At 43.2% G+C, this 23,917-nt stretch overlaps 1 protein-coding gene across 4 annotated transcripts in view; it reads left to right on the top strand.

The window, feature by feature from the left end:
• DIPK1A (divergent protein kinase domain 1A) overlaps window positions 1-23,917 on the top strand; it is a 64,802-nt gene that overhangs the window by 28,206 nt on the left and 12,679 nt on the right. For 2 of the 4 annotated variants that reach the window (XM_042840582.2, XM_042840581.2), the window contains 3 exons: window positions 17,351-17,485; window positions 18,859-18,966; window positions 21,145-21,321. In XM_042840582.2, the coding sequence (XP_042696516.1) occupies window positions 17,366-17,485; window positions 18,859-18,966; window positions 21,145-21,321 (405 nt within the window). In that variant the 5' untranslated portion in view covers window positions 17,351-17,365. Of the gene's footprint in view, window positions 1-15,336; window positions 15,433-17,350; window positions 17,486-18,858; window positions 18,967-21,144; window positions 21,322-22,141; window positions 22,257-23,917 lie in introns of those variants that run through there. The other 2 variants (XR_006172271.2, XM_065555556.1) reach the window with 2 other exon arrangements.

Raw genomic sequence — 23,917 nt, 5'->3', positions numbered from 1 at the left:
TAAAAGTCTAAAGGGTAAGAAATGGTTCTCATAATAAATAAAGCATATTTCATGGGTGACCGTCCTGTTGAAGTGACTTAATTTGCAACACTGGCAGTTTAGGAACAAAAAGCACAACTCTAAGCAAGTTTCAGAGTGTAACATTTCCAATAACTTAAAAATGAAATGTTTTGTAGAAACAAGTTTTGATTGTTAAAAACATCATTAAAGCAGCCTGACAATTTTATTTAGTTTCTTACAACAGTCTGTCACACAGGTGTTGTCACAAGTGACATTTCTTCAACAAGATGGCTACTTGGACTCAGAGTTGCCAATTTATTTTTCCCAAATATACTTAATGTTTTATTCATGGCAAGTTATACTTCTTACTTATATTGAAGCTTTGGATTTTTGGATGGAGCCAGGTGTCGTTCAGTTTTCTTGGAAGACTCAAACAAATCTAAGCGGAATAGGTAGGGAGACATGGATATTAAAAATAAGAATGATACTTTCATATCTGGATAGCAGAAGGTGAGAGGACAGACGGTGTTGCAATTCAAGTACTAGACTGGGATTCATGAGATCTGAATTTAGGTCCTTGCTCCGCCACACACTTCCTGTGTGATCTGGGCAAATCCCTAAATCTCTCTATGCCTATTTTCCTATCTGTAAAATGGAGGTGTTAATATTTCCTTACAACACAGATGTTGCAAGTATAAACTCATTAATGTTTGTGAGTTGCTAAGGTGCTACAGTGATGGTGTAAAGTGTTAATGTACTTTAGGAGTTTAAATCTTATCTCATGGCATTAGGACTGTTGCAATGCTTACAGGTGCATTATTGCTTTTCTATTTAACTTGTTGCATTATGCAGTGTTTGAAAACTCCACCTGTCTGGGCCAACCAAGAAGCTTTCTTTGGTTAGTGCCATCAAGATTTACAAAATAATTATTAAAAAAATGTGTAGTGCAAGAGTTCTCAAACATTGTGATAGTGTGGTCACATCCTAATAGAGATTGGGTAACATTTTCAAAAGCATCTAAGTCACTTTTGAAAATGGGATTTAGACTCCAAAAGCTGGGTCTATGCTACATCGTTAGGTCAATGTAAGTTGACTGACACATCAGCCTATATGTGCGTGCGTCTACGCTCAAATTTGTCTCCAGCCAATGTAAGCACCACATTACAGTGACTCAATAAAACCATCTAATTGAATAGTGTTGAGCCATGGTTGATCTACTGAGGTTGATGCAGTACAAGTATAGATGCTGCATGACCTATGTCGTCCCTAACAGTCCTCTAGCAGCTGTCCCCAATGCCTGACACTGACCACTCTGCTCACAATTGTGATCTCTGCTGCCCAGGGGCCACGTAGACCGGAAGCTACCCTCCTTTAGAACTTCTGTGTATTTTTAAAATGCTTTTTCCTGATTGCCCAGCTTTGTGAGCACATAAGCGGTCTCTTGTTTCATGCAATTGCCAACTGACCATGTTGACTCCATGCACTAGACACGCTTCTTTGTGGAGTAGATTGGAGGCGTTGGATCTCCTGGGCCTGTGGGGAGAAGAGACTGTATGGGCACGGCTATGGATTAGCCATGGAAATGTGGACATCTATGAAAAGATTGCACAGAGAATGCAGGCAAAGGGATACGATAGGGATCAGCAGCAGTGCCATGTAAAAGCGAAGAAACTGCAGCATGCATACCATAAGGCCAGGGAGGCCAACAATCAGTCTGATGCTAAGCTGCAGGCGTACCCTTTTTTTTTTTTTAACACCAAGCTGCATGCCATAATTGGTGGATACTCCATTAGCACCCCTTAGACCACTCTAGATACCTCTGAGGAGCTTGAGACACAGAACCCTGCTGTGAATAGGTAGGAGGAGGGGTGGGGGGGGGGGAACACACAGCAGGGAGGTCCAGCTATGCCACCAGCCAGGACCTGTTTTTGAGACTGCACCACAATCTAGTGAGTCCCCCCAGCTGAGCACAGAGTCAATGAAGGGGAAAGAGCCTTGGGTGAGTGTGTGAATGCATTTTTCCTTAGTGTTTAAATGTAAAGATAGCACCGGACCTAACCCCAAATTAGCAGGACAAAGGTATACACTTTTCATTGTTTTGCTCCTACAAGTCAAAGACAGCTACTCCACCTCTATCCTCCATCCTGGTGGCAACTTTTCCTCCTTTGCCTCACTGATATTATAAAGGATGCAGCGGGCAGCTATGACCATTGGAATATTTTTCCCACTGAGATCCAGGCTTGTGAGCAAACAATGCTAGCATCCATGCCATCTACCGAAAGCATATTCAACGGTCATTCTGAGCCTGCTGAGCCAGTAGTTGAATCTTTCTCTGATGGTGTCAAGGTGGCCAGTGTATGGCTTCATACACAGGGGAAAAAGGGATAGGCAAGGTTCCCCAAGATCACTAGTGGCATTCCAACATCACCATTGGTAATCTGCTGGTCGGGAAGAATGTCTCTGCTTGCAGCTTTGTGAGCTGTCTAGTGTTCTTAAAGATGTGAGCAGTGCAGCTTATCTGACTAGCCCACACTGATGTCAGTGAAGCATCCCTAGTAATCCATCAACACTTGCATAACCATAGAAAGTAGCCCTTTCTATTGATGTACTCTGTGGCAAGGTGGCTGGTGCCAAAATAGGGATGTGTGTGCAATCTATAGCTTCACTGCCATTCAGGAATCCCGTTTCTGCAAATCCATCTACTATGTCCTGCACATTGCCAAGATTCACAGTCCCTGTGTAGCAGGAGACTATTAATGGCCCTACACACTTGCATGACAATGGCCCTCACTGGATTTTCCAACCACAAAATGATTTCCCACTGATTGGTAGCAATGCAGTGTGGCAAGCTTCCATGGCGTGATCATCACTCACTTCTTCGCTATCATTGTAGTTGTAACGATGCTGCCTTTGGTGGGACACTTCTGAGAGTATCAATTCAGGACAAATTGCTTAGAGCCAGGGCAGTTACAGCCCAAGGCTGGGGTTTTTCCACTTCTAAGGCACACCAAACCAGCCAGACAGAGAGGACTTTGGTTTTACCCCACTGGCTAACAATAAGTCATACAAGCAATTCCCTTAGACACACCAGTTTTCCAGTATCACCACCAGTGCCACTCATTATGGGGACGAATGGTTATGAAATACCCCAGTACCCAGTAAAAGAAAAAAGGTTCTCCCGATCCCAAAGGACTAAGCCCCAGACCCTGGTCAATATACAAATCAGATCTTACCCACAAATCACGCTGTTGCTAATCCTTTAGAATCTAAAATCTAAAGCAGGGGTAGGCAACCTTTCAGAAGTGGTGTGCCGAGTCTTCATTTATTCACTTTAATTTAAGGTTTCGCGTGCCAGTAATACATTTTAACGTTTTTTAGAAGGTCTCGCTCTATAAGTCTATATTATATAACTAAACTATTGTTGTATGTAAAGTAAACAAGGTTTTCAAAATGTTTAAGAAGCTTCATTTAAAATTAAATTAAAATGCAGATCTTACGCCGCCAGCCTGCTCAGCCCGCTGCCAGCCTGGGGTTCTGTTCACCTAGGACAGCAGCGATCTGAGCGGGTCCTGCGGCCAGGATGCCAGCTGGCAAGGGGCCGGCAGCCGGACCTCAGACCTGGTGGGGGGTTCAGGGGTCAGGGCAGAGGGCTGGGATGTGTGTGGGGGTGCAGGGCAGAAGGCTGGGTGTGTGCGGGGGTTCAGGGGTGAGGGCAGAGGGATGGGGGCTGTGGGGGTGCAGGGCAGAAGGCTGGGTGTGTGGGGGGGTTCAGGGGTCAGGGCAGAGGGCAGTGGGAGTGTGGGGGTGCAGGGCAGAAGGCTGGGTGTGTGGGGGGGTTCAGGGGTCAGGGCAGAGGGCAGTGGGAGTGTGGGGGGGAGGTTCAGGGGTCAGGGCAGAGGGCTGTGGATGTGGGGGGTGCAGGGGTCAGTGCAGAGGGCTGAGGGTGTGGGGGGGTGTACAGGGCAAGAAGGCTGGGTGTGTGGGGGGTTCAGGGGTCAGGGCAGAGTGCTGGGTGTGTGTGGAGGTGCAGGGTAAGAAGGCTGGGTGTGTGGGGGGTTCAGGGGTCAGGGCAAAGTGCTGGGGGTGTGTGGAGGTGCAGGGCAGAAGGCTGGGTGTGTGGGGGGTTCAGGGGTCAGGGCAGAGTGCTGGGGTGTGTGGAGGTGCAGGGCAGAAGGCTGTGTGTGTGGGGGGGTTCAGGGCAGAGGGCTGGGGTGCTCGGCTCGTGAGGATGCTCCCAGCCCCCTGCCCTGAGCGGCTCATGGCAGGGGGCTGGAAGGGATATGCCCTGTTCTACCCCCTTCGCCAAGGTCCCGTCCCTACCTCTTCTCTGTCTCCTCTACGAAGCAGCGAGCACGCTGCCACTCGTCCCCCTCCCCCTTGCAAGGGCCATCAGCTGATCGGCGTAGGGAAGAAGAGGAGGAGGGGCAGGAAAGCACCACACTGGGGGAAGAAGTGGGGGAGAGGGGAAGCTTGGCTGCCGCAGGACCAAGCTTCTGCCTCCTGCCCCCACAGGGAAGAGAGGTGGGCGGGGGGGCTGAGTGGGGCTGGGGGCCGGGACTGCAGCAGGCAGCAGCATGCCAGTCAAAATTGGCTTGCGTGCTGTGTTTGGCACGCGTGCCGTAGGTTGCCGACCCCTGATTTAAAGGTTTATTCATAAAAGGAAAAAGATATAGATGAGAGCTAGAATTGGTTAAATGGAATCAATTACATAGAGTTATGGCAAAGTTCTTGGTTTAGTCTTGTAGCAGTGATGGAATAAACTGCAGGCACAAATCAAGTCTCTGGAGCACATCCACAGCTGGGGTGGGTCATTCAGTCCTTTGTTCAGAGCTTCAGTTTGCAGCAAAGTTCCTCCAGAGGCAAGAAGCAGGATTTAAGACAAAATGGAGGGGATTCCAGGGCCTTTTATATCCTGTGCCATCCTATGTTCTTACTGTGGAAATCACAGCAGCAAGATGGAGTTTGGAGTCACATGGGCAAGTAACATGTCCATGCATGACTCAGTTCTTTACAGGCTGACGCCATTGTTTACGTTAGTTTGAACGTTCCCAGGAAAGCTCAGATGTGGATTGGCGTCTCCCAAAGTCCATTGTCAGTTAAAGTGTTTCTTGATTGGGCACTTACTGAGAATAGTCCCTTCTCAAGAAGCTGACCAAATGCTTCATTGAGGCTACTTAGGCCTTGGCTACACTTGGGACTTCCCAGCGCTGCAGCAGCAGCACTGCCACAGCAGCGCTGTGAAGCACGAGTGTAGTCGCACCGCCAGCGCTGTGAGAGCTCCTTCGCAGCGCTGTATGTACTCCACCTCTCCGAGGGAAATAGCTTGCAGCGCTGCGAGTGAGCATGCAGCGCTGCAGGCTCTGATTACACTGGCGCTTCACAGCGCTGTACTCACTGTGCTCAGGGAGGTGTTTTTTCACACCCCTGAGCGCAGCAAGTTGCAGCGCTGTACACCGCCAGAGTAGCCAAGGCCTCAGACTCAAAACACATTGAGATACAAGTTCATAGTCAATATTCATAACTTCAACTACAAAATGGTTCACACATGCAGATAGCATAATTATAACTAACAAATCATAACCTCTTTATAAACACCTCACACGACAACCTTTGTACAATATTTGCTGCAAACATATAACAGTGGTTGCAACAATGATCTGTACTGTCCCAGTTTGTCAATAATGTCACAATAGCTTTCATTACGGTGTCTCTGTGCTGGTGAGTTGGGGCAAGGTCAGCACGCAGATCCAGGAATGTGGCCATTTGCAGCGAGAAGTTCTGCAGCCACTGCTTGTCGTTTCAAAGCAGCCACTGTTCGTCGATTGAATTACTGTCCAATACCACCAGTCAGTGTTCGTTTCTCAAGCTCAGGACTGTTCCTTGACTGTCTGAAACTGCTCTGTGAATGCTACCAACTACCTTGAATTGTTTTTTCACTGTGTCCCTCAGCAATCTATCCTGCAGCTCTGCAAATATTGGAGGATTGTTTGTCCGGTGTTTGCAACATTTGTGACAATATTGAAGAAGTCTGTAAGAGATTACAGACTGTGAAAAGGGTCGTGCCCACCTGGGTTTGTGGATTTTTTTTTTTTTAAACAGGCATGAAAATTATGGGATATGAATGGCATTATGGGAGGGAGAAAGTTGCAAGTTGTGAACTTTACCCCTTGCTCCCTGTCACCTGTGTGTGATACTCTTCTCTGCTCCACAATACATTTTGAAAATTTCCCAAAAGGCAGCATGTCTGCCAGTAGCTAGTGGCATACTGGGATACTTATCTGCAGCGCACCATACTTTGTATTAAAATAAGCACTCCTGGTGAGTACATGCAACACTGATGCAAGCAGCCAAGTATGCACAAGCGATATACGTACTGCAGCAGCTTTACGTTGAAATAAGTTGAATTGATTTAAGTTTGTAGTGAAGACATGGCCTGAGTCATTTAGGTTCTTTTGACAATTTTATCCAATATCTTGTGGGACACCTTCCCTCTCCATTCACAATCACACAGTCACCTGCTTTTCCATTCATTATGTCAAAAAATCCTTGTGGTTGCTACAACAGTTGCTTTCATGGAAAAGTGATATTAGCAGAATGCAAAACTAAGGCCTGACACTTACCCAAATGACAGGAGAGGTGACATTATGAGAAGGGTTTCTGCACTATATCTTGCATTCCTGCTCCTTTTTGGGACCCGATACTTCCTTACACCAACTGCTGACAAATGTACATGGGTGTCAAAATATGTTCCCTAACAATCTTTAGAACTTTATGGAGTGTATCAAAGTACCTGAGGGGATGCATACACTGAAGTCTGATGCAAGATACTATGGAGAGAGGTGGGGGCGGGGGGAATGTAGATGAAGTCTTGCAAGAGTGACCACTTTGTGGTTAGAGGCTGAAATGTATGGCTTCTAGTATTGTTAAGGAATGTAGTACCTACATTTTGAAAGTGTGTGTGGAAATCACAGTGTTCCTGTCTGTTTATAACTGTTCCTTTGATACTATTGAGTTTTCTAGAAAACTATATGTGTTAAAGGGGAAAAAATCATCTATTGGAGCCAAATAAGCAACACCAGATGGAATCTTGGAGACATAATTATTGAGCTGCTTCTCTGGAGCTGTTACTCTGAAAGAAGGAAATGGGGACCATGATTTGGACACTTGCAGAATATGTCACTATTGTGGCATATCCAGTGTTGCTTAGCTGATCGCACAGCTTCAGTGGCAAAATGTCATGGCTATGAATGAAAGCAGCAAACGTCTGTTCTTGACAGTTATGTAACTGTAGGCTACCAGGTGAACAAGACTGCATCAGATTGAAATTTCAGGGAGAAATAAGTCAGCAGAATGTAACTGGGAAACTAGAATTTGGGTAGAACACTTTGGATAACAATCTATAATTTGTGTTCCCTGGGATCTTTAATGACTGCAAGCTGTTGTGACAGGGAGTGTGTTGTGTGTATGTGGGGAGCGAGACAGTGTGTTTTGGGGGGAAGAGAGTGTGTCAGCATGCTGTCTTGTAAGTTCAGACAGCTGCAGGAGGAAGGGGGAAACCCTGACATCAACCGCCACCTCCGTCTTTCTCTCTCTCACATATATACAGGGTCGACTCTAGGCACCAGTAAAACAAGCTGGTGCTTGGGGTGGCACATTTTTAGGGGCGGCATGGCTCTCCCTGCTCACTCTCCCTCCTAGGTTTGAGAGCAAGGGAGAGAGGGGAAGACTGAGTGGCCGCGGCGCGCGTGCCGCTTCTCCTCCTCCTTCCCTCCCTCCCTCCTAGGCTTGAGAGCCTGGGGGAGGAGGCAGGGCTGGGGATTTGGGGAAGGGGCGGAGTTGAGGCGGGGCCGGGGGTGGGGTAAGAAAAAAACGGGGGGGGGTGGCCAAAATTGTTTTTGCTTGGGGCGGCAAAAATCCTAGAGCTGGCCCTGCATATATAGACACACACACACGTCCCGGAGCAGATAAGCATGCCGGCTGTCAGAAACAGGGGATGTCCGCATGCCTGCAGCCCAGTTCAAAACAATGATGAGAGTGGCCACTTGACTTCGTAGTCCACGCTGACACCCCGGCGCTTCAGCTGGGAGCAGAAAGCTCTATGCTTCTTGTAGAGATGGATTACCAGGGGTGCTCCAGCTGTGGAGTCCAGCCGTTCTAAGTGCTTTGCCAGTGTGTTAGGAGTTAGGGTGCCAGGGGCTGATTTAATGCATTCTAACTTGCAAGTGTAGACAAAGCCCCAGTCTCTTGCGTCTCTCTGGAGTATACACACATTCTCTTTTACCCAAACAATACTCAGAAAAGCCCCTCCACCTAGCAGTCTGAATTTCTGGGCATACTCTATTAGGGGGTGGGCAAACTTTTTGGCTTGAGGGCCACACATTCCTAAACTGTATGGAGGGCCGGGTAGGGAAGGCTGTGCCTCACCAAACAGCCTGGCCCCTACCCCCTGTCCGCCCCCTTCCACTTCCTGCCCCCTGACTGTCCCTCTCAGAACTCCTGACCATCCAACCCTCCCCCCCCTGCTCCTTGTCCCCTAACCACCCTCCCGGGACCCCACCCACTATCCAACCCCCCCCCCCGCTCTCTGTCTCCTGACTGCTCTGACCCCTATCCACACCCCCACCCCCTGACAGGCCCCCCGGGACTCGCACCCCTTCCAACCGCTCCTTGTCCCCTGACTGCTCCCCCAGGATCACCTGCCCCTTACCATGCTGCTCAGAGCACCAGGACTGGCAGCCGCACCGCCCAGCTGGAGCCAGCCATGCCACTGCGCTGCCCGGCAGGAGCTCGCAGCCCCGCCGGCCAGAGTGCTGGCGGCACGGCGAGCTGAGCCTGCGGGGGAGGGGGAACAGCAGGGGAGGGGCTGGGGGCTTGCCTCCCCGGCAGGGAGCTCAAGGGCCAGGCAGGAAGGTCCAGCTCTATTATGTCTTGTTGTAGGTGGGTCTCCGTAATTGTCTCTTATAACTATTTTCAATGAAAGGTGTGTTCACACCCATCAGTGTCAATGAGATTTAATCGAACCCATAACAACAGCTTCATAATGTTTGGCATTATTCCTTCTTATGGATAGGGTGACCATATTTCCCTATGCTGAATATGGGACACCTGGTAAAATTACTCATATTCAAGCCAGCTGAACGGCAATCAATCAGAATTATGCAGTACAAATGTTCAAATTGACATTCCTGCTAAAAAGAAATATGGCATAGTTCTCATAGACTTTAAGGTCAGAAGGGACCATTATGATCATCTAGTCTGACCTGCACAATGCAGGCCACAGTATCTCACCCATCCACTCCTGTAACAAACCCCTAACCTATGTCTGAGTTATTGAAGTCCTCAAATTGTGGTTTAAAGACCTCAAGGTGCAGAGAATCCTCCAGCAAGTGACCCATGCCCCACGCTGCAGAGGAAGGCAAAAAACCTCCAGGGCCTCTGCCAATCTGCCCTGGAGGAAAATTCCTTCCCGACCCCAAATATGGCAATCAGCTAAACCCTGAGCATGTGGGCAAGACTCACCAGCCAGCATCCAGGAAAGAATTCTCTGTAGTAACTCAGATCCCACCCCATCTAACATCCCATCACAGGCCATTGGGCATATTTACCGCTAATAATCAAAGATCAATTAATTATCAAAATGTAGGCTATCCCATCATATCATCCCCTCCATAAACTTATCAAGCTTAGTCTTGAAGCCAGATATGCCTTTTGACCCCACTACTCCCCTTGGAAGGCTGTTCCAGAATATCACTCCTCTAATGGTTAGAAACCTTCGTCTGATTTCAAGTCTAAATTTTCTAATGTCCAGTTTACATCCATTTGTTCTTGTGTCCACATTGGTACTAAGCTTAAATAATTCCTCTCCCTCCCTGATGTTTATCCCTCTGATATATTTATAAAGAGCAATCATATCTCCCCTCAGCCTTCTTTTGGTTAGGCTAAACAAGCCAAGCTCTTTGAATCTCCTTTCATAAGACAAGTTTTCCATTCCTCCGATCATCCTAGTAGCCCTTCTCTGTACCTGTTCCAGTTTGAATTCATCCTTCTTAAACATGGGAGACCAGAACTGCACACAATCTTCCAGATGAGGTCTCACCAGTGCCTTGTATAACAGTACTAACACCTCCTTATCTTCACTGGAAATACCTCGCTTGATGCATCCCAAGACCGCATTAGCTTTTTTAACGGCCATATCACATTGGTGGCTCATAGTCATCCTGTGATCAACCAATACTCTGAGGTCCTTCTTCTCTATTACTTCCAACTGATGCGTCCCCAATTTATAACAAAAATTCTTGTTATTAATCCCCAAATGCATGACCTTGCACTTTTCACTATTAAATTTCATCCTATTACTATTACTCCAGTTTACAAGGTCATCCAGATCTTCCTGTATGATATCCCGGTCCTTCTCTGTATTAGCAATACCTCCCAGCTTTGTGTCATCCGCAAACTTTATTAGCACATTCCCACTTTTTGTGCCAAGGTCAGTAATAAAAAGATTAAACAAGCTTGGTCCCAAAACCAATCCCTGAGGAACTCCACTAGTAACCTCCTTCCAGCCTGACAGTTCACCTTTCAGTATGACCCGTTGTAGTCTCCCCTTTACCAGTTCCTTATCCACCTTTCAATTTTCATATTGATCCCCATCTTTTCCAATTTAGCTAATAATTCCCCATGTGGAACCGTATTAAATGCCTTACTGAAATGGAGGTAAATTAGATCCACTGCATTTCCTTTGTCTAAAAAATCTGTTACCTTCTCAAAGAAGACCAGGTTGGTTTGGCACGATCTACCTTTTGTAAAACCATGTTGTATTTTGTCCCAATTACCATTAACCTCAATGTCCTTAACTACTTTCTCCTTCAAAAATTTTTCCAAGACCTTGCATACTACAGGCCTATAGTTACCCGGATCACATTTTTTCCTTTTCTTAAAAATAGGAACTATGTTAGCAATTCTCCGGTTATACGGTACAACCCCTGAGTTTTACAGATTCATTAAAAATTCTTGCTAATGGGCTTGCAATTTCATGTGCCAGTTCCTTTAATATGCTTGGATGAATATTATCTGGGCCCCCCCGATTTAGTCCCATTAAGCTGTTCAAATTTGGCTTCTACCTCGGATGTGGTAATCTCTACCTCCATATCCTCATTCCCATTTGTCATCCTACCATTATCCCTAAGATCCGCATTAGAACATAAGAACATAAGAACATTAGCTTAATTAAAGACTGAGGAAAAGTATTTGTTTAGATATTGGGCCATGCCTACTTCCACACTAGATTATCCTTAACCTCCACTCCATCCTCAATGTTTAGCAGTCCCACTTCTTCTTTCTTTGTTTTCTTCTTATTTATATGGCTGTAGAACCTTTTACTATTGGTTTTAATTCCCTTTGCAAAGTCCAACTCTACATGGCTTTTGGTCTTTCTGACTTTATCCCTACATGTTCAGATCTCAATAAGGTAGCTTTCCTTGCTAATCCCTCCCATCTTCCACTCCTTGTAGGCTTTCTGCTTTTTCTTAATCACCTCTCTGAGATGCTTGCTCATCCAGCTTGGTCTACACCTCCTGCCTATGAATTTTTCCCCTTTTCTTGGGATGCAGGCTTCTGATAGTTTCTGCAACTTTGACTTGAAGTAATTCCAGGCCTCCTCCACCTTTAGATCCACAAGTTCTTCAGTCCAATCCACTTCCCTAACTAATTTCCTTAATTCTTTAAAGTTAGTCCTTTTGAAATCAAAAACCCTAGTCCCAGATCTATTTTTGTTTATCCTTCCATCTAGTTTGAACTGAATTAGCTCATGATCACTCGAACCAAGGTTGTCCCCTGTAACCATTTCTTCTATGAGGTCCTCACTACTCAACAAAACTAAATCTAAAATGGCACCCCTCTTGTTGGTTTCAACTACTTGATGAAGGAATCCATCAGCTATCACATCCAGGAAAATCTGAGCCCTATGATTATTACTAGTACTTGTCATCCAGTCTATATCAGGGAAGTTAGTCTCCCATGATCACACAATTCCCATTAGTATTTACTTCATTAAAAACATTAAAGGTCTCTATCCATATGCAAATTGGATCCCGGAGGTCTGTAGCACACCCCAAGCACTATCCCAGGGGAGGCTCTAGTAGCTTTCTTTCCCAATGTGATTTTTGCCCAGACAGATTCTGTTTTATCCATTCCATCACTTCTTATTTTTTTACAGTCTACCTCATCATTGATATACAGTGCTACTCCACCACCTTTGCCTTTATTTCTGTCTTTCCTAAACAGCACATACCCTTCAATACCTGTACTCCAGTCATGACTACTATTCCACCATGTTTCTGTTATCCCTATAATATCTGGTTTCACTTCCTGCACCAGTAGCTCTAGTTCCTCCATTTTGTTATCTAGGCTCCTTGCATTAGTGTACAAACATCTTAATTTTTGCCATTCGGCTTCACTGACATTCTTTACCCGATTAGGCACAGACATTCTACCACCATTATCACCTATTAGACCGGTATCTACACTACCCTTCCTCTTTACGTCCATTCATATACCCACGGCTGTATCCTTTCTTAGTTAGTTTTCTTCCCTCTCAATGGTAAATTCCAGCATGGAGATTACCTGGACATCTCCCAACCATCTCCCCCAAATTCCTAGTTTAAAGCTCTCTTAATCAGTTGTGCCAGCCTCCATCCTAGAAGTCTATTTCCCTCCTTACTCAGGTGAAGTCCATCCCGAGAGAACAGTCCTCTGTCCATGAATGCTTCCCAGTGGCCATACATCCCAAAGCCCTCCTTATAGCACCACTGCCTGAGCCATCTGTTGATCGCCGTAATCTTGGCGCACCTTTGTCGCCCTTCTCTAGCTTGATTCTTTTTATTTATCTTCTTATCTTTAAGACTTATGGGGTCGCATACACCATACACCTCTCTCACATGGGTGTGTGTGTGTGTGTGTACGTATGTGTCCCCGACCCACCCTGGGCCCCTGGACGGACTCGTCTTTCCTGGTACTTGGTGCCGCGTTTTCCCGAGGCAACATTTGGAGGAGGGCACGCAAGGTCACATGCACAGCCACCACCCCAGATTTCTGCCAGAGTTCACACCAGAACCTGGCCAGCTTTCAGCTCTGTGCGGGAGGGAAGGGACGGGAGCTGCTTCCAGCCGCAGGAGGGGGAGGGGGAGGGGGGAGAGAAGGGATGACCTGGCCCGTGTCTTTGCAGAGCTCATCTCTCCCCCCACCTCCCTGTGGCTGGAAGCAGCTCCCGTCCCTTCCTGCCCGCACAGTGTTGAAAGGCAGCTAATACCTCCTGTTGGCTGCTGCTGGCCACCTCCTGTCTTTCTGTCCCTGCACCCCCCTACAGCTATAGCGAGGGCAGGAAGGGGTTAAGCCCTAAGGCTGCATTGTGCACCAGGGCCCAGGGAACCTGACCGCAGGAGCTTCAGCGAACCCGGCCAGGTAGGTCGCTCAGCAGCAGAGGGTGCCTAGGGGACAGAGAAGCCCTGCTGTCCCTGGGGGCAGGACCCAGGGTGGGATGGGGCAGGTGAAGAGGGTGCTAAGCCCCTGCCTGGAGGGCTGCTGTGGAGCCTGCAGGTTTAGGGCATGAACAGGCTGGACATGACACAGACACACACACACACACACACACACACACCCCACCACTCCAGAGCTTGGCTGAGGGGCAGAGAGGCTACCCTGTGCCGGCACTATGTGGGGCTTTGATTCCTCCTGGCCAACATCCCGGGCCACAGTGTCTTGGGCTTGCCTGGGGCACTGGCACAGGCAGAGAAGTGGTGGAAGGAAGGAGCCTGCCACTGAGCTGAGCACTCCAACCAGGGGTTGGTTCTCCACACAGCACTGGGAGCAGGATGCACCCAGCCGGGGGAGATATGGAGGAGCAGCAGGAATGTGTGTGTTTGTATGAAGGGGCAAAGCAGGGAGCAGACAGTGAGAGGGGGAGCACATAAATGGTGGACAGTAGAGATGACATGTAACCAGCACCTGCCCTCACTCACTGGCTGCCACAGCATGCAGTCAGTGCTGGTCAGAAACGGGACAGGGAGTGAGGCCCTGCTGGCTGAGAGCCGGCACTCAGCAGGGGCGGCACTGATGGACCAGCAGGGGGAGCAGCCGGCCTTGCACACTGCAACTTTGCCCTGCCACCAGCCTTGCACCCCCATTGTCGGCCACTGGACCCTCCCACTCACCGCTGGTGGGTGGATAGCTGGCAAGCAGGGATCCAGCCAGCAGCAGGACCCACCAGTACTGATGTGGAGGGGAGGGGGGAAACAGAAAATACGGGACAATTTGCCCATTTTTAAGAAAAAGGACACCTGTAGGAGGCCTTAAATATAGGACTGCCCCCTTTAAAAACAGGACGTCTGGTCACCCTACTTACGGACTTTGTTTAGTGGCAAAACTTAACTAAATTGATATTTAAATTGTTCTTAGTAGTCTTCAGAGCCAACACCCAATTGAGATGAAAAGGAGCAGTATCTACTGAGTTTGTGGACTCGGGCAGACTTCACTTCATTGGTTTACACTAGGTTCATGTTCTGAAGGTTTTCTTCACAACCGTAAGGGTTAGACTTAGGTGTGTGTTAAAAATTAAAATCTTAGATTTGGAGGGGAAAATAGCAGCCACCACAGAAAAGTACCAAGTAACACTTGCCTTTGCAGAGGCATAAATGAAGGTAGGAACAGAGTAAAATAGTTTTTGTTTCTGCCCTAAATGCTGCCACAGAATATCTCCTACCTTGGTCACGATTCTGACCATGCTTAGTTCCTCTTCAAGTTCCCATCACAACAGAGCCAGAGTAAGGCACTACAGGCCTTTGCCCAGGGTCCCCATTTCTAGAGTCATGATAAGTTCAGCTTTAATTTTTCATAGATTAGTAAAGGAAATCAAGCTTTCCTGCTTTTTCTACTTGCACTGGTTTCTTTATTTTGAATGAACTAGTTATTGAACTGAAGAGCGCTGAATAAATTGAGATGAAGACACTATTTTGTCTGCCTTTGAGGAAGAGGCTACTTCTGTTAAAAGCTGGTTTAGCACTGCAGCAAACTCTTGTTCCATGTGCGTAGCCAGTGACATTTACCAATTCAGTAGTTTGGCTTTCTCTAATACCTCAGTAGCAAACATGTACTACTTTGATTTAATTTAAATTATTTTAATAGATTATAATAAATTTAGGCCTTAACTTAGGTTGTCATAATTGCTAATTTAATTTTAAATGGGTTTATGTTAAAAGAAATGTATTTAATTTAAATTAAAAATTCAGTTTAAATAAAAAAAAAATTATTAAAAAAATCATTGATTTTTATCCACTCTGTTTCTAGATCTTACAGTTGAAGAAAAGCTTATAAATGTGACTTGAGTGTAACTGATGACTGCCTGCATGTTCAGACAGCCTGAAACAATAATTTCAAGAGGTGTGAACTGACAAATGCTAACAAATAGACACAAGAAAAACACAAACAAAAACAAAAAAACCCATCCTAAACCAAAACTGTGGAACAAATAAGACACATGCAATTCCACCACTCATTCACATTGCTTTGTGTTGCATCACATCCATTGTCTATATATGTTCTATTTAGAATAGGAGGTTCTTGGCAAAAGAATCTTCCTTTTTATACTTGTTTCCAAGTGTCTAGCAAGTAGAAATAAAACTAAATAGACCACTAATTAGAAGATATCTGGAAAACAAAAGTAATATGTCATGGCAATTTTTATTTTCCTTCAGGGAAAAGTGTGTTGGAATATAATTATGAAAGCTAATGATATTTAAAGTAAAATCAGTACAGTACTAAAAGCAGAGGTTTTTTTTTTGAATGTTTATTTTAAAAAAAAGAAGATAATCTACTTTGTTTAAAAAAAAAACAAGGAGTCCAGTGGCACCTTACAGACTAACAGATTTATTTGGGCATAAGCTTTCATGGGTAAAAAACCCACTTCTTCAGATGCATGGAATGAAAGTTACAGATGCAGGGATTATAAAATGACACATGAAGAGAAGGGAGTACCTCACAAGTGGAGAACCAGTGTACTTTGTTTAGATTTCCAGCAAATTCTGTCTTTATTCTCCTTTGTAAGATCGCATTTTAGATTGAAGTATGTTATGCTAAAATGCTTAAACAATTTTGTATATTCTCTTTGGTTTAATTTAAAGACACTATCATTTACAGCAATCCAATATTACAGAGCTCTCTCTCCTGGAATTGCTATCTCCAGCTGAAACTGGTATTCATATTTGGTGTGGGTGGACCTTTAAAGGCCTCTGGTTGTGATTTAAGAACAAGAACCTTCAGAAACCATCTTTTATGTACTTTACTACCTCTCATATCCATGCTTTTGCTTTCCCATCTCTCCTTTCCTTGCATGCCTGCCAAGTCTCACTGTTTCTCTATACAAAGCACAGATTTCATGTGGCGGAAGAAGAATGAACAGACATTTTACATTTACGTAATCTGAATGCTCACTCTTTATGTTGCCAAGACTGGTCTCTGCTGTTCTGTTCTCTCCAACACTTTCTGCTGTTCCTGAGTGCAAAATCAGATCGTGAGCAGTCCAGATTGTCAGGAAGAAAAAACTAAATGGCCAAATGGCCAGATCAGCATCTATCCCTGCTTGTTTGTTTTTTTAAGCCGGACAGCAGCAACCCACCCTCAAACATTAAAAACCCAAACAACCTTCCCTTGTCCAAAGGGATAACATGTAGTTGATGGGGTGGAAGCAGCCAGAAAATGAAAATATGGCAATGTAGAAGACAGTTGGAGATCAGAATAATACATGGAACTTTCCATCACCCTCCTTTGAATTCCACTAATTAGCCACGTAATGGAAAGTGTTCAAACACATGGGAATTATTTCCTTCTACACCACCACCCTCCATATACTGATGATTTCATATTTATTTTTCATCTGGATTAGGTTATATCTTTCATTAGTTTCTGCTCTGTTGGAACTGATTTTCCAGAAGTAGCGCTTCTAAGTAATCGACAATAAATGCTTCTTCCAGGTGGACTGGCATAGGTGGAAATAGTAGAAATTTGGCATTTTCAATTTTTTTACAGTTTGGTAAACTTTTACCAACTCTCCCTTTGGTCTCATTTTTCCAATTTCTATTATCAGAGTCTTTCTTTTTCCCCTATAGCTGGCATCCAGCACCAGTTCTGTTTGATCCTGGAACTTAGTGTTCTAAAAGGATACTACACATTAATAAAAAAAATGACTGGATTTTATGTAGAGTTTTTGTAAAGACTGAATGGCAAATCATGTTAGGACAATGGAAGCAGTTCAGCCTATTCCTGAATTAATTACCTTCATGTTTTTCTTTTATATCTTCAGGTTCGCTTCTCATATATGCGAATGAAGTATCTCTTCATCTCTTGGCTAGTAGTATTTATTGGCAGCTGGATTATATATGTTCAGTACTCCACTTACACAGAGCTATGCAGAGGTCATGATTGTAAGAAAATAATAGTAAGTATAGTTATATGTCCTGTTTGTTAAGCTTTTTTAGCATCTATGAATCTACTTTTGAATTATTCAGTAGTTTCCATCGAAAAGTAATATTTACTATTACGTTATGCAAATACAATAATCCTAATTTCAGTTACTTACAGCTAAAACCAATTATTTTTGTACTTTATTTTCTCATTGATTAAATGGCTGAGTTGTAAACTGCCATGTGATCAAATTCACTTTGTGACACTTTTGTTGTGGGAGAATCAATTATAACTGATATACTAATTTTAAGTTAGTGATTCCGCTGCCTTTGTTTAACTCCTTCTGATGAGTTAAAAATGATGCATGCTGCTAGAGTACCCACAAGACACTCGGGTAGAATCTCACTCTTATAAGAGAGAAGCAGCTGGCAGTGTGTTCTCCACAGGGGCCCTGTAGATCTGAAACTTTGTCCTTTACAGTCCAAAATAAATTTAGTTTATTGGCTTTTTAGGGCATGCTGTCCATTTGTTTTCCCTGGCTGCAAGGGATTGGGAGGACTTTGGTGAAAGATTGTAAAGATCTTAAATATGTTTTTGTTTGCTGGTCTATTATACCTTAATTATTAGACAAAGGGGAGTTGCTAGAATAATCTAATCTTATACTTGTATTTTTAAAATGTGTCAGAGTACCTACACCAAAACATAGACATCCTTTTTTAATGAAAGAATGTACAGATTAAAAGAAATAATACTATGAAATCAATGGCAAGCTGTTCCTTTTTCTATTATTTCAGAATGGTGAAATTTGAGGATTCCATGTGGAAGTAGAAATACATATTAGCAGACCCCCATGTAAAAGCAGAGATACATGTTAGCAGATGCCTTAACAAGTTTGAGGCATTAGCAATCATTGTTCTTCTTACATTCACCGCCTTCCTCCTCCCTACCCCCACCCCCCCAAAGGCATCTTCTGGCACCATCTAGCATGTAGTTTTGTTTTGTTTGTTTCTTGTTTTCAGTAAGTCTCTTCTGATCGAGTGTAAAAGCTCCCAGTCTGTCTCTCAGTTTGAATCATTGACCCAATAAGGCCCTGATCTTGCAAACTGCTCCATGCAGGTAGACCCCTGGGCCTGCGCAGAGCCCCATTAGCTTCAATATTCTGCTGTATTCTATTCTATATCGGGTCCCCATGCAGATGCAGGGGGTTCACCTCTGCAGAGCAACTTGCAGAATTGGGGCATATCTGAATATTTTTTTGTATCACAGACACGTTTCAGAGTTTGTACAGCTTTCCCCCCCTCATTTTACAGGATAAAAGCATAGATATTGGAAAAGCCAACAGGTGTATTATTTCCTCTTTCTATTCTTCAGTTCTTTCTAGAAACTATTTTCCTCTTTGTCTTTCAGTGTGATAAATATAAGACTGGAGTTATTGATGGATCAGCTTGTAGTAGTCTTTGCGCTAAAGAAACTCTGTATTTTGGAAAATGTTTGTCAACAAAACCCAATAACCAGGTATGACTTTATTTATATGAGCTAATCATATGATTCTTTATCTAAACCGGGTTTGGGGTTTGTTTGGTTTTTGCAGGATATTAAACAGACCTTATTATAAAATGACTTGACTTCAGTTAAATTTTTACTTATTTAAAGTTTTGCTCACTGAGATATTCAAGGGATGAGAATTTTAAACTAGGGATCCTGTTGGCACAGCATTTATAATCCCATTCTAAAAGTGAGAAATCTGAGCTGTCAACCAATATAGAACTCTATCTTAGAAACAGCAGACAACAATTCAGAATAATGTTTGATTCCATTTTACAAGGATTATACTTGTCTGAATTTTGTATTTAATTCACATTTCTGTTTCCATGAAATAGGATGTTTGCCACTCAATCATTTTTAACTCTAGGCATTTTAAATCCAATATGCTAGGTTCAGCAAATCTGTGATAAATTGGGTGGTGGGGGAAATGAGGACAGAGATTTACCTTTTACAGTGATTTAGATAAATACTACAGTCTAATAAATGTATAGATTTGGTATTTCTTAGTGTATTTGATGATTTGGCATAGCATATTATACAGAAGTGTATGTATGCTTTGTAATACTGTGTAACACTCTACTTCTCTAATTTTACAAATGCCACTTTTAAAATACTGAAACTTTAAATGTACAATAAACCTATACTTGGTGTGGACCCTGCACTAGAGCAGCTATGAAATCCCATTTCATAATCCCAACTATATATATAAAATGATGGGGTTTAAATTAGCTGTTACCACTCAAGAAAGAGATCTTGGAGACATTGTGGATAGTTCTCTGAAAACATCCACTCAATGTGCAGTGGCAGTCAAAAAAGCGAACAGAATGCTGGGAATAATTAAGAAAGGGATAGATAATAGGACAGAAAATATCATGTTGCCGCCATATAAATCTATGGTACACCCATATCTTGAATACTATGTGCAGATGTGGTCGGCCCATCTCAAAAATTATATATTGGAATTGGAAAAGGTTCAGAAAAGGGCAACAAAAATGATTAGGGGTATGGAACAGCTTCCGTATGAGGAGAGATTAATAAGACTGGGACTTTTCAGCTTGGAAAAGAGACGGCTAAGGGGAGATATGATTGAAGTCTATAAAATCATGACTGGTGTAGAGAAAGTAGAAGGAAACTTAAGGAAGTGTTTTGTTTACTACTTCTCATAACACAAGAACTAGGGTCACCAAATGAAATTAATAGGCAGCAGGTTTAAAACAAATAAAAGGAAGTATTTTTCACACAATGCACAGTCAACCGGTGGAACTCCTTATCAGAGAATGTTGTGAAGGCCAAGACCATAACAGGGTTCAAAAAAGAACTAGATACAGATGCCCCCTGGGTTTTGCAAACCCGACTTATGCAAATCCGCACTTATGGAAAAAGTTCCGTAAGCTAGAAATAGGAGGTCTTTTTTTTTTTTTTCCTTTGTAATGGTTGGGTATACATTTCTGACTTACGTAAAATTTGAGTTACGCAAGGCGTTCCGGAACCGAACACTTGCGTAAGTTGGGGAGTGTCTGTAAATTCATGGAAGATAGGTCCATCAATGGCTATTAGCCAGTATGGGCAGGAATGGTGTCCCTAGCCTGTTTGCCAGAAGCTGGGAATGGACGACAGGGGATGGATCACTTGATGATTACCTGTTCTGGGGCACCTGGCACTGGCCACTGTGGGAAGACAGGATACTGGGCTACATGGACCTTTGGTCTGACCCAGTAGGGCCATTCTTATGTTCTTACGTTCATTACACGGTCACTTCCAAAATTGCTGACACTCCACATCCATTAAAGGTTTTGACAGAGTGCCTGTGTTCCAGTACAGCGTGCTTCCTGTCTCCCATCCTGCACCATGAAACCAAAATAAATGCCTCTTATCAGCCTTAATGGAGAAGTTGCTGTTGCCATGGTATAAAGCACACTTTTATGGAGCATGGCATGTTGCTCTTTAAAATCATATTTGGATGCAGTGGTCTCTCTTAAATATGTTTTAAAGTGGCACATTGTACAGGGAGCTGCCAATACCAGTCTGAATGCTGGCTCCTTGCAGTTTCCATGAGCAAACCCAGCATTCTCACTCAGGACAGTAGAAGACCGGAGAGCTTTTGAGGAAATTTTTATGTAACTATCTCATTGCCTTTTTTCTACATAGATGTATTTAGGAATCTGGGGTAATCTACAAGGTGTCATAAAATGCCAGATGGAAGAAACTATTCATCTTGATCTTGGAACTGAACTGGAACCAAGAAAAGAAATAGTTCTGTTTGATAAACCAACTAGAGGAACTACTGTTCAGAAATTCAAAGAAATGGTATATGGTCTTTTTAAAGTAAGTATATGTCAGAGAAGAGAAAATGAGCATAGATGCTCATTCTCACCACATTTATTTTTTATTCAAAAAAAAATTTTTTTTTTTTTTGCCTCTCTTTTTTGCCTGTTCGTTTGTTTTCAGCAGGAAGAGTACACAAATTAAATGTAAAGTCAAAACCTACTAAGCTACAAATCAAGTTAGGTTAGGGATGACCTTCTATTTTAGCTTTGAGAACAATTTTCATATTTTTTCACTTTAAGAATCCACTGTGATTGTGGAAAAACTCAATTATGTTCTAGGCTACAGTGGTTGCTGGTGAGTAGATCACATAAGCATGAAAAATTTTAGACCCAGAGTTACATGTTAGAGACAATCATTAGTAATTTAAAAGAAAAACAAAAACAGAGGGGTGGAGGTGGCAGGATAGTTATTGCAATGGAAACTAGCATGCAACTTTCACATGTTTAAGGCTTGAACCTGTTTTTGGCCCTTAAAGTCTTTCTTAAACTACTGTTGGGAACTGTGTTGTAGCCTGGTCCCATGACATGGTTGTATTTATTATGCTAGTGATGTCCCTGCAGCCCTATTCCTACTGGCATTGGAGCAGTGTCTAAATACAGTTTCTCTAGAACTCTGCTAGCATCAGTTTTGCTAACAATTGTGACCAGAGAAATAAGTATCTTTTCCTCTGCATTTTTTCTGTATCATACTAAAAACTATTCTATCCTACTAAGTAGTCTACAGCCGAGTTTTCCCAATATAGAAGCATTGATCTAAGGATATGTTTACACTGAGGGTTTTCTGAACTTCTCCCTCCATTACTCTATCACTTATGCAGCTCCAGTAGTGATAGCAACTGTGGCAGTGTGAGTTTAAAAACCAAACAGAAAACCTGACAGCTGATCTACAAGTGTCACTTACCCCTACTCAAAGCAGGTCTATGCAACATCATGGTAAGAATGTTGGTGACTGGTTTACACTAGTGCTTTCCCCTATAATTAACATTGGTGGAGTTGCAGAGATGCTAGAGTAATTGCAGGACAATATCAGAAAATGTTCAGTGGAGACAAGGACTTGAAAAAATATCCTGACTATACTGGTCATAGATGGGTGTAGCACAGTTTTGATTCCAGAAAGGACAGGACTTCCCTATTCAAAAGCGCAGCAGTCCTGCTAGTTTGTTAAACCAATGAAATGAAAGTTATTATAGAAAGTGACAGAACTAAGTATGAAAGTACATTTATTAGTATAGGAGTAGTACTAAGCGATATTAAAAACATATTTATGAGTGGCTAGTAATGATTGTATTCCTTGTTGTAATCTCTCGTCACTATTGCAAGATGCACGCTTTAATCAGATGAATCTTAATAAAACAAGCTCTGGTTATTATGAAATGTTGTTTGAACTCTCAAAACTTTTATAGCAAAAGAACCACATAATGTTTTTATTACAAGTAGGGTTGTCAAGCGATTAAAAAAATTAATCGTGATTAATCACTCAATTAAAAAAGTTAATTGCGATTAATCGCACTGTTAAACAATAATAGAATACCATTTATTTAAATATTTTTGGATGTTTCCTACATTTTCAAATATATTGATTTCAATTACAACACAGAATACAAAATGTACAGTGCTCACTTTATATTATTTTTGATTACAAATATTTTCACTGTAAAAAACAAAAGAAATGGTATATTTCAATTCACCTAATACAAGTATTGTAGTGCAATCTATTTATAATCAAAGTTGAACTTACAAATGGAGAATTGTGTACAAAAAATAACTGCATTCAAAAATAAAACAATGTAAAACTTTAGAACCTACAAGTCCATTCAGTCCTACTTCAGCCAATTGCTCAGACAACAACGTTTGGTTACAACTGGCCGGAGATAATGCTGCCCACATCTTGTTTACAGTGTCACCTGAAAGTGAGAACAGGCATTAGCATGGCACTGTTGTAGCCGGATATCGCAAGATATTTACGTGCCAGATGCACTAAAGATTCATATGCCTCTTCATGCTTCAACCACCATTCCAGAAGACATGCGTTCATGCTGATGACGGGTTCCGCTCGATAATGATCCAAAGCAGAGCGACCAATGCATGTTCATTTTCATCATCTGAGTCAGATGCCACGAGCAGAAGATTGATTTTTTTTTTTTTTTTGGTGGTTCGGGTTCTGTAGTTTCCGCATCAAGAGTATTGCTCTTTGAAGACATCTGAAAGCATGCTGCACACCTCATCCCTCTCAGATTTTGGAAGGCACTTCAGATTTTTAAACCTTTGGGTCAAGTGCTGTATCTAACCTTAGAAATCTCACATTGGTACCTTCTTTTCATTTTGTCATATCTGCTGTGAAAGTGTTCTTAAAACTAATATGTACTGGGTCATCATTCGAGACTGCTATAAGATGAAATATATGGCAGAAGGTGGGTAAAACAGAACAGGAGACATACAATTCTCCCCCAAGGAGTTCAGTCACAAATGTAATTAGTGCATTATTTTTTTAACGAGCATCATCAGCATGGAAGCATGTCCTCTGGAATGGTGGCCGAAGCGTGACAGGGCACATGAATGTTTAGCATATCTGGCACGTAAATACCTTGCAAACA

This window comes from Chrysemys picta, chromosome 8, assembly GCF_011386835.1.
Source record: "Chrysemys picta bellii isolate R12L10 chromosome 8, ASM1138683v2, whole genome shotgun sequence".
Taxonomy (NCBI): Eukaryota; Metazoa; Chordata; order Testudines; family Emydidae; genus Chrysemys; species Chrysemys picta.
Note: the sequence above shows the minus strand (reverse complement) of the source record. Positions and strands in the feature narration are given on the sequence as shown.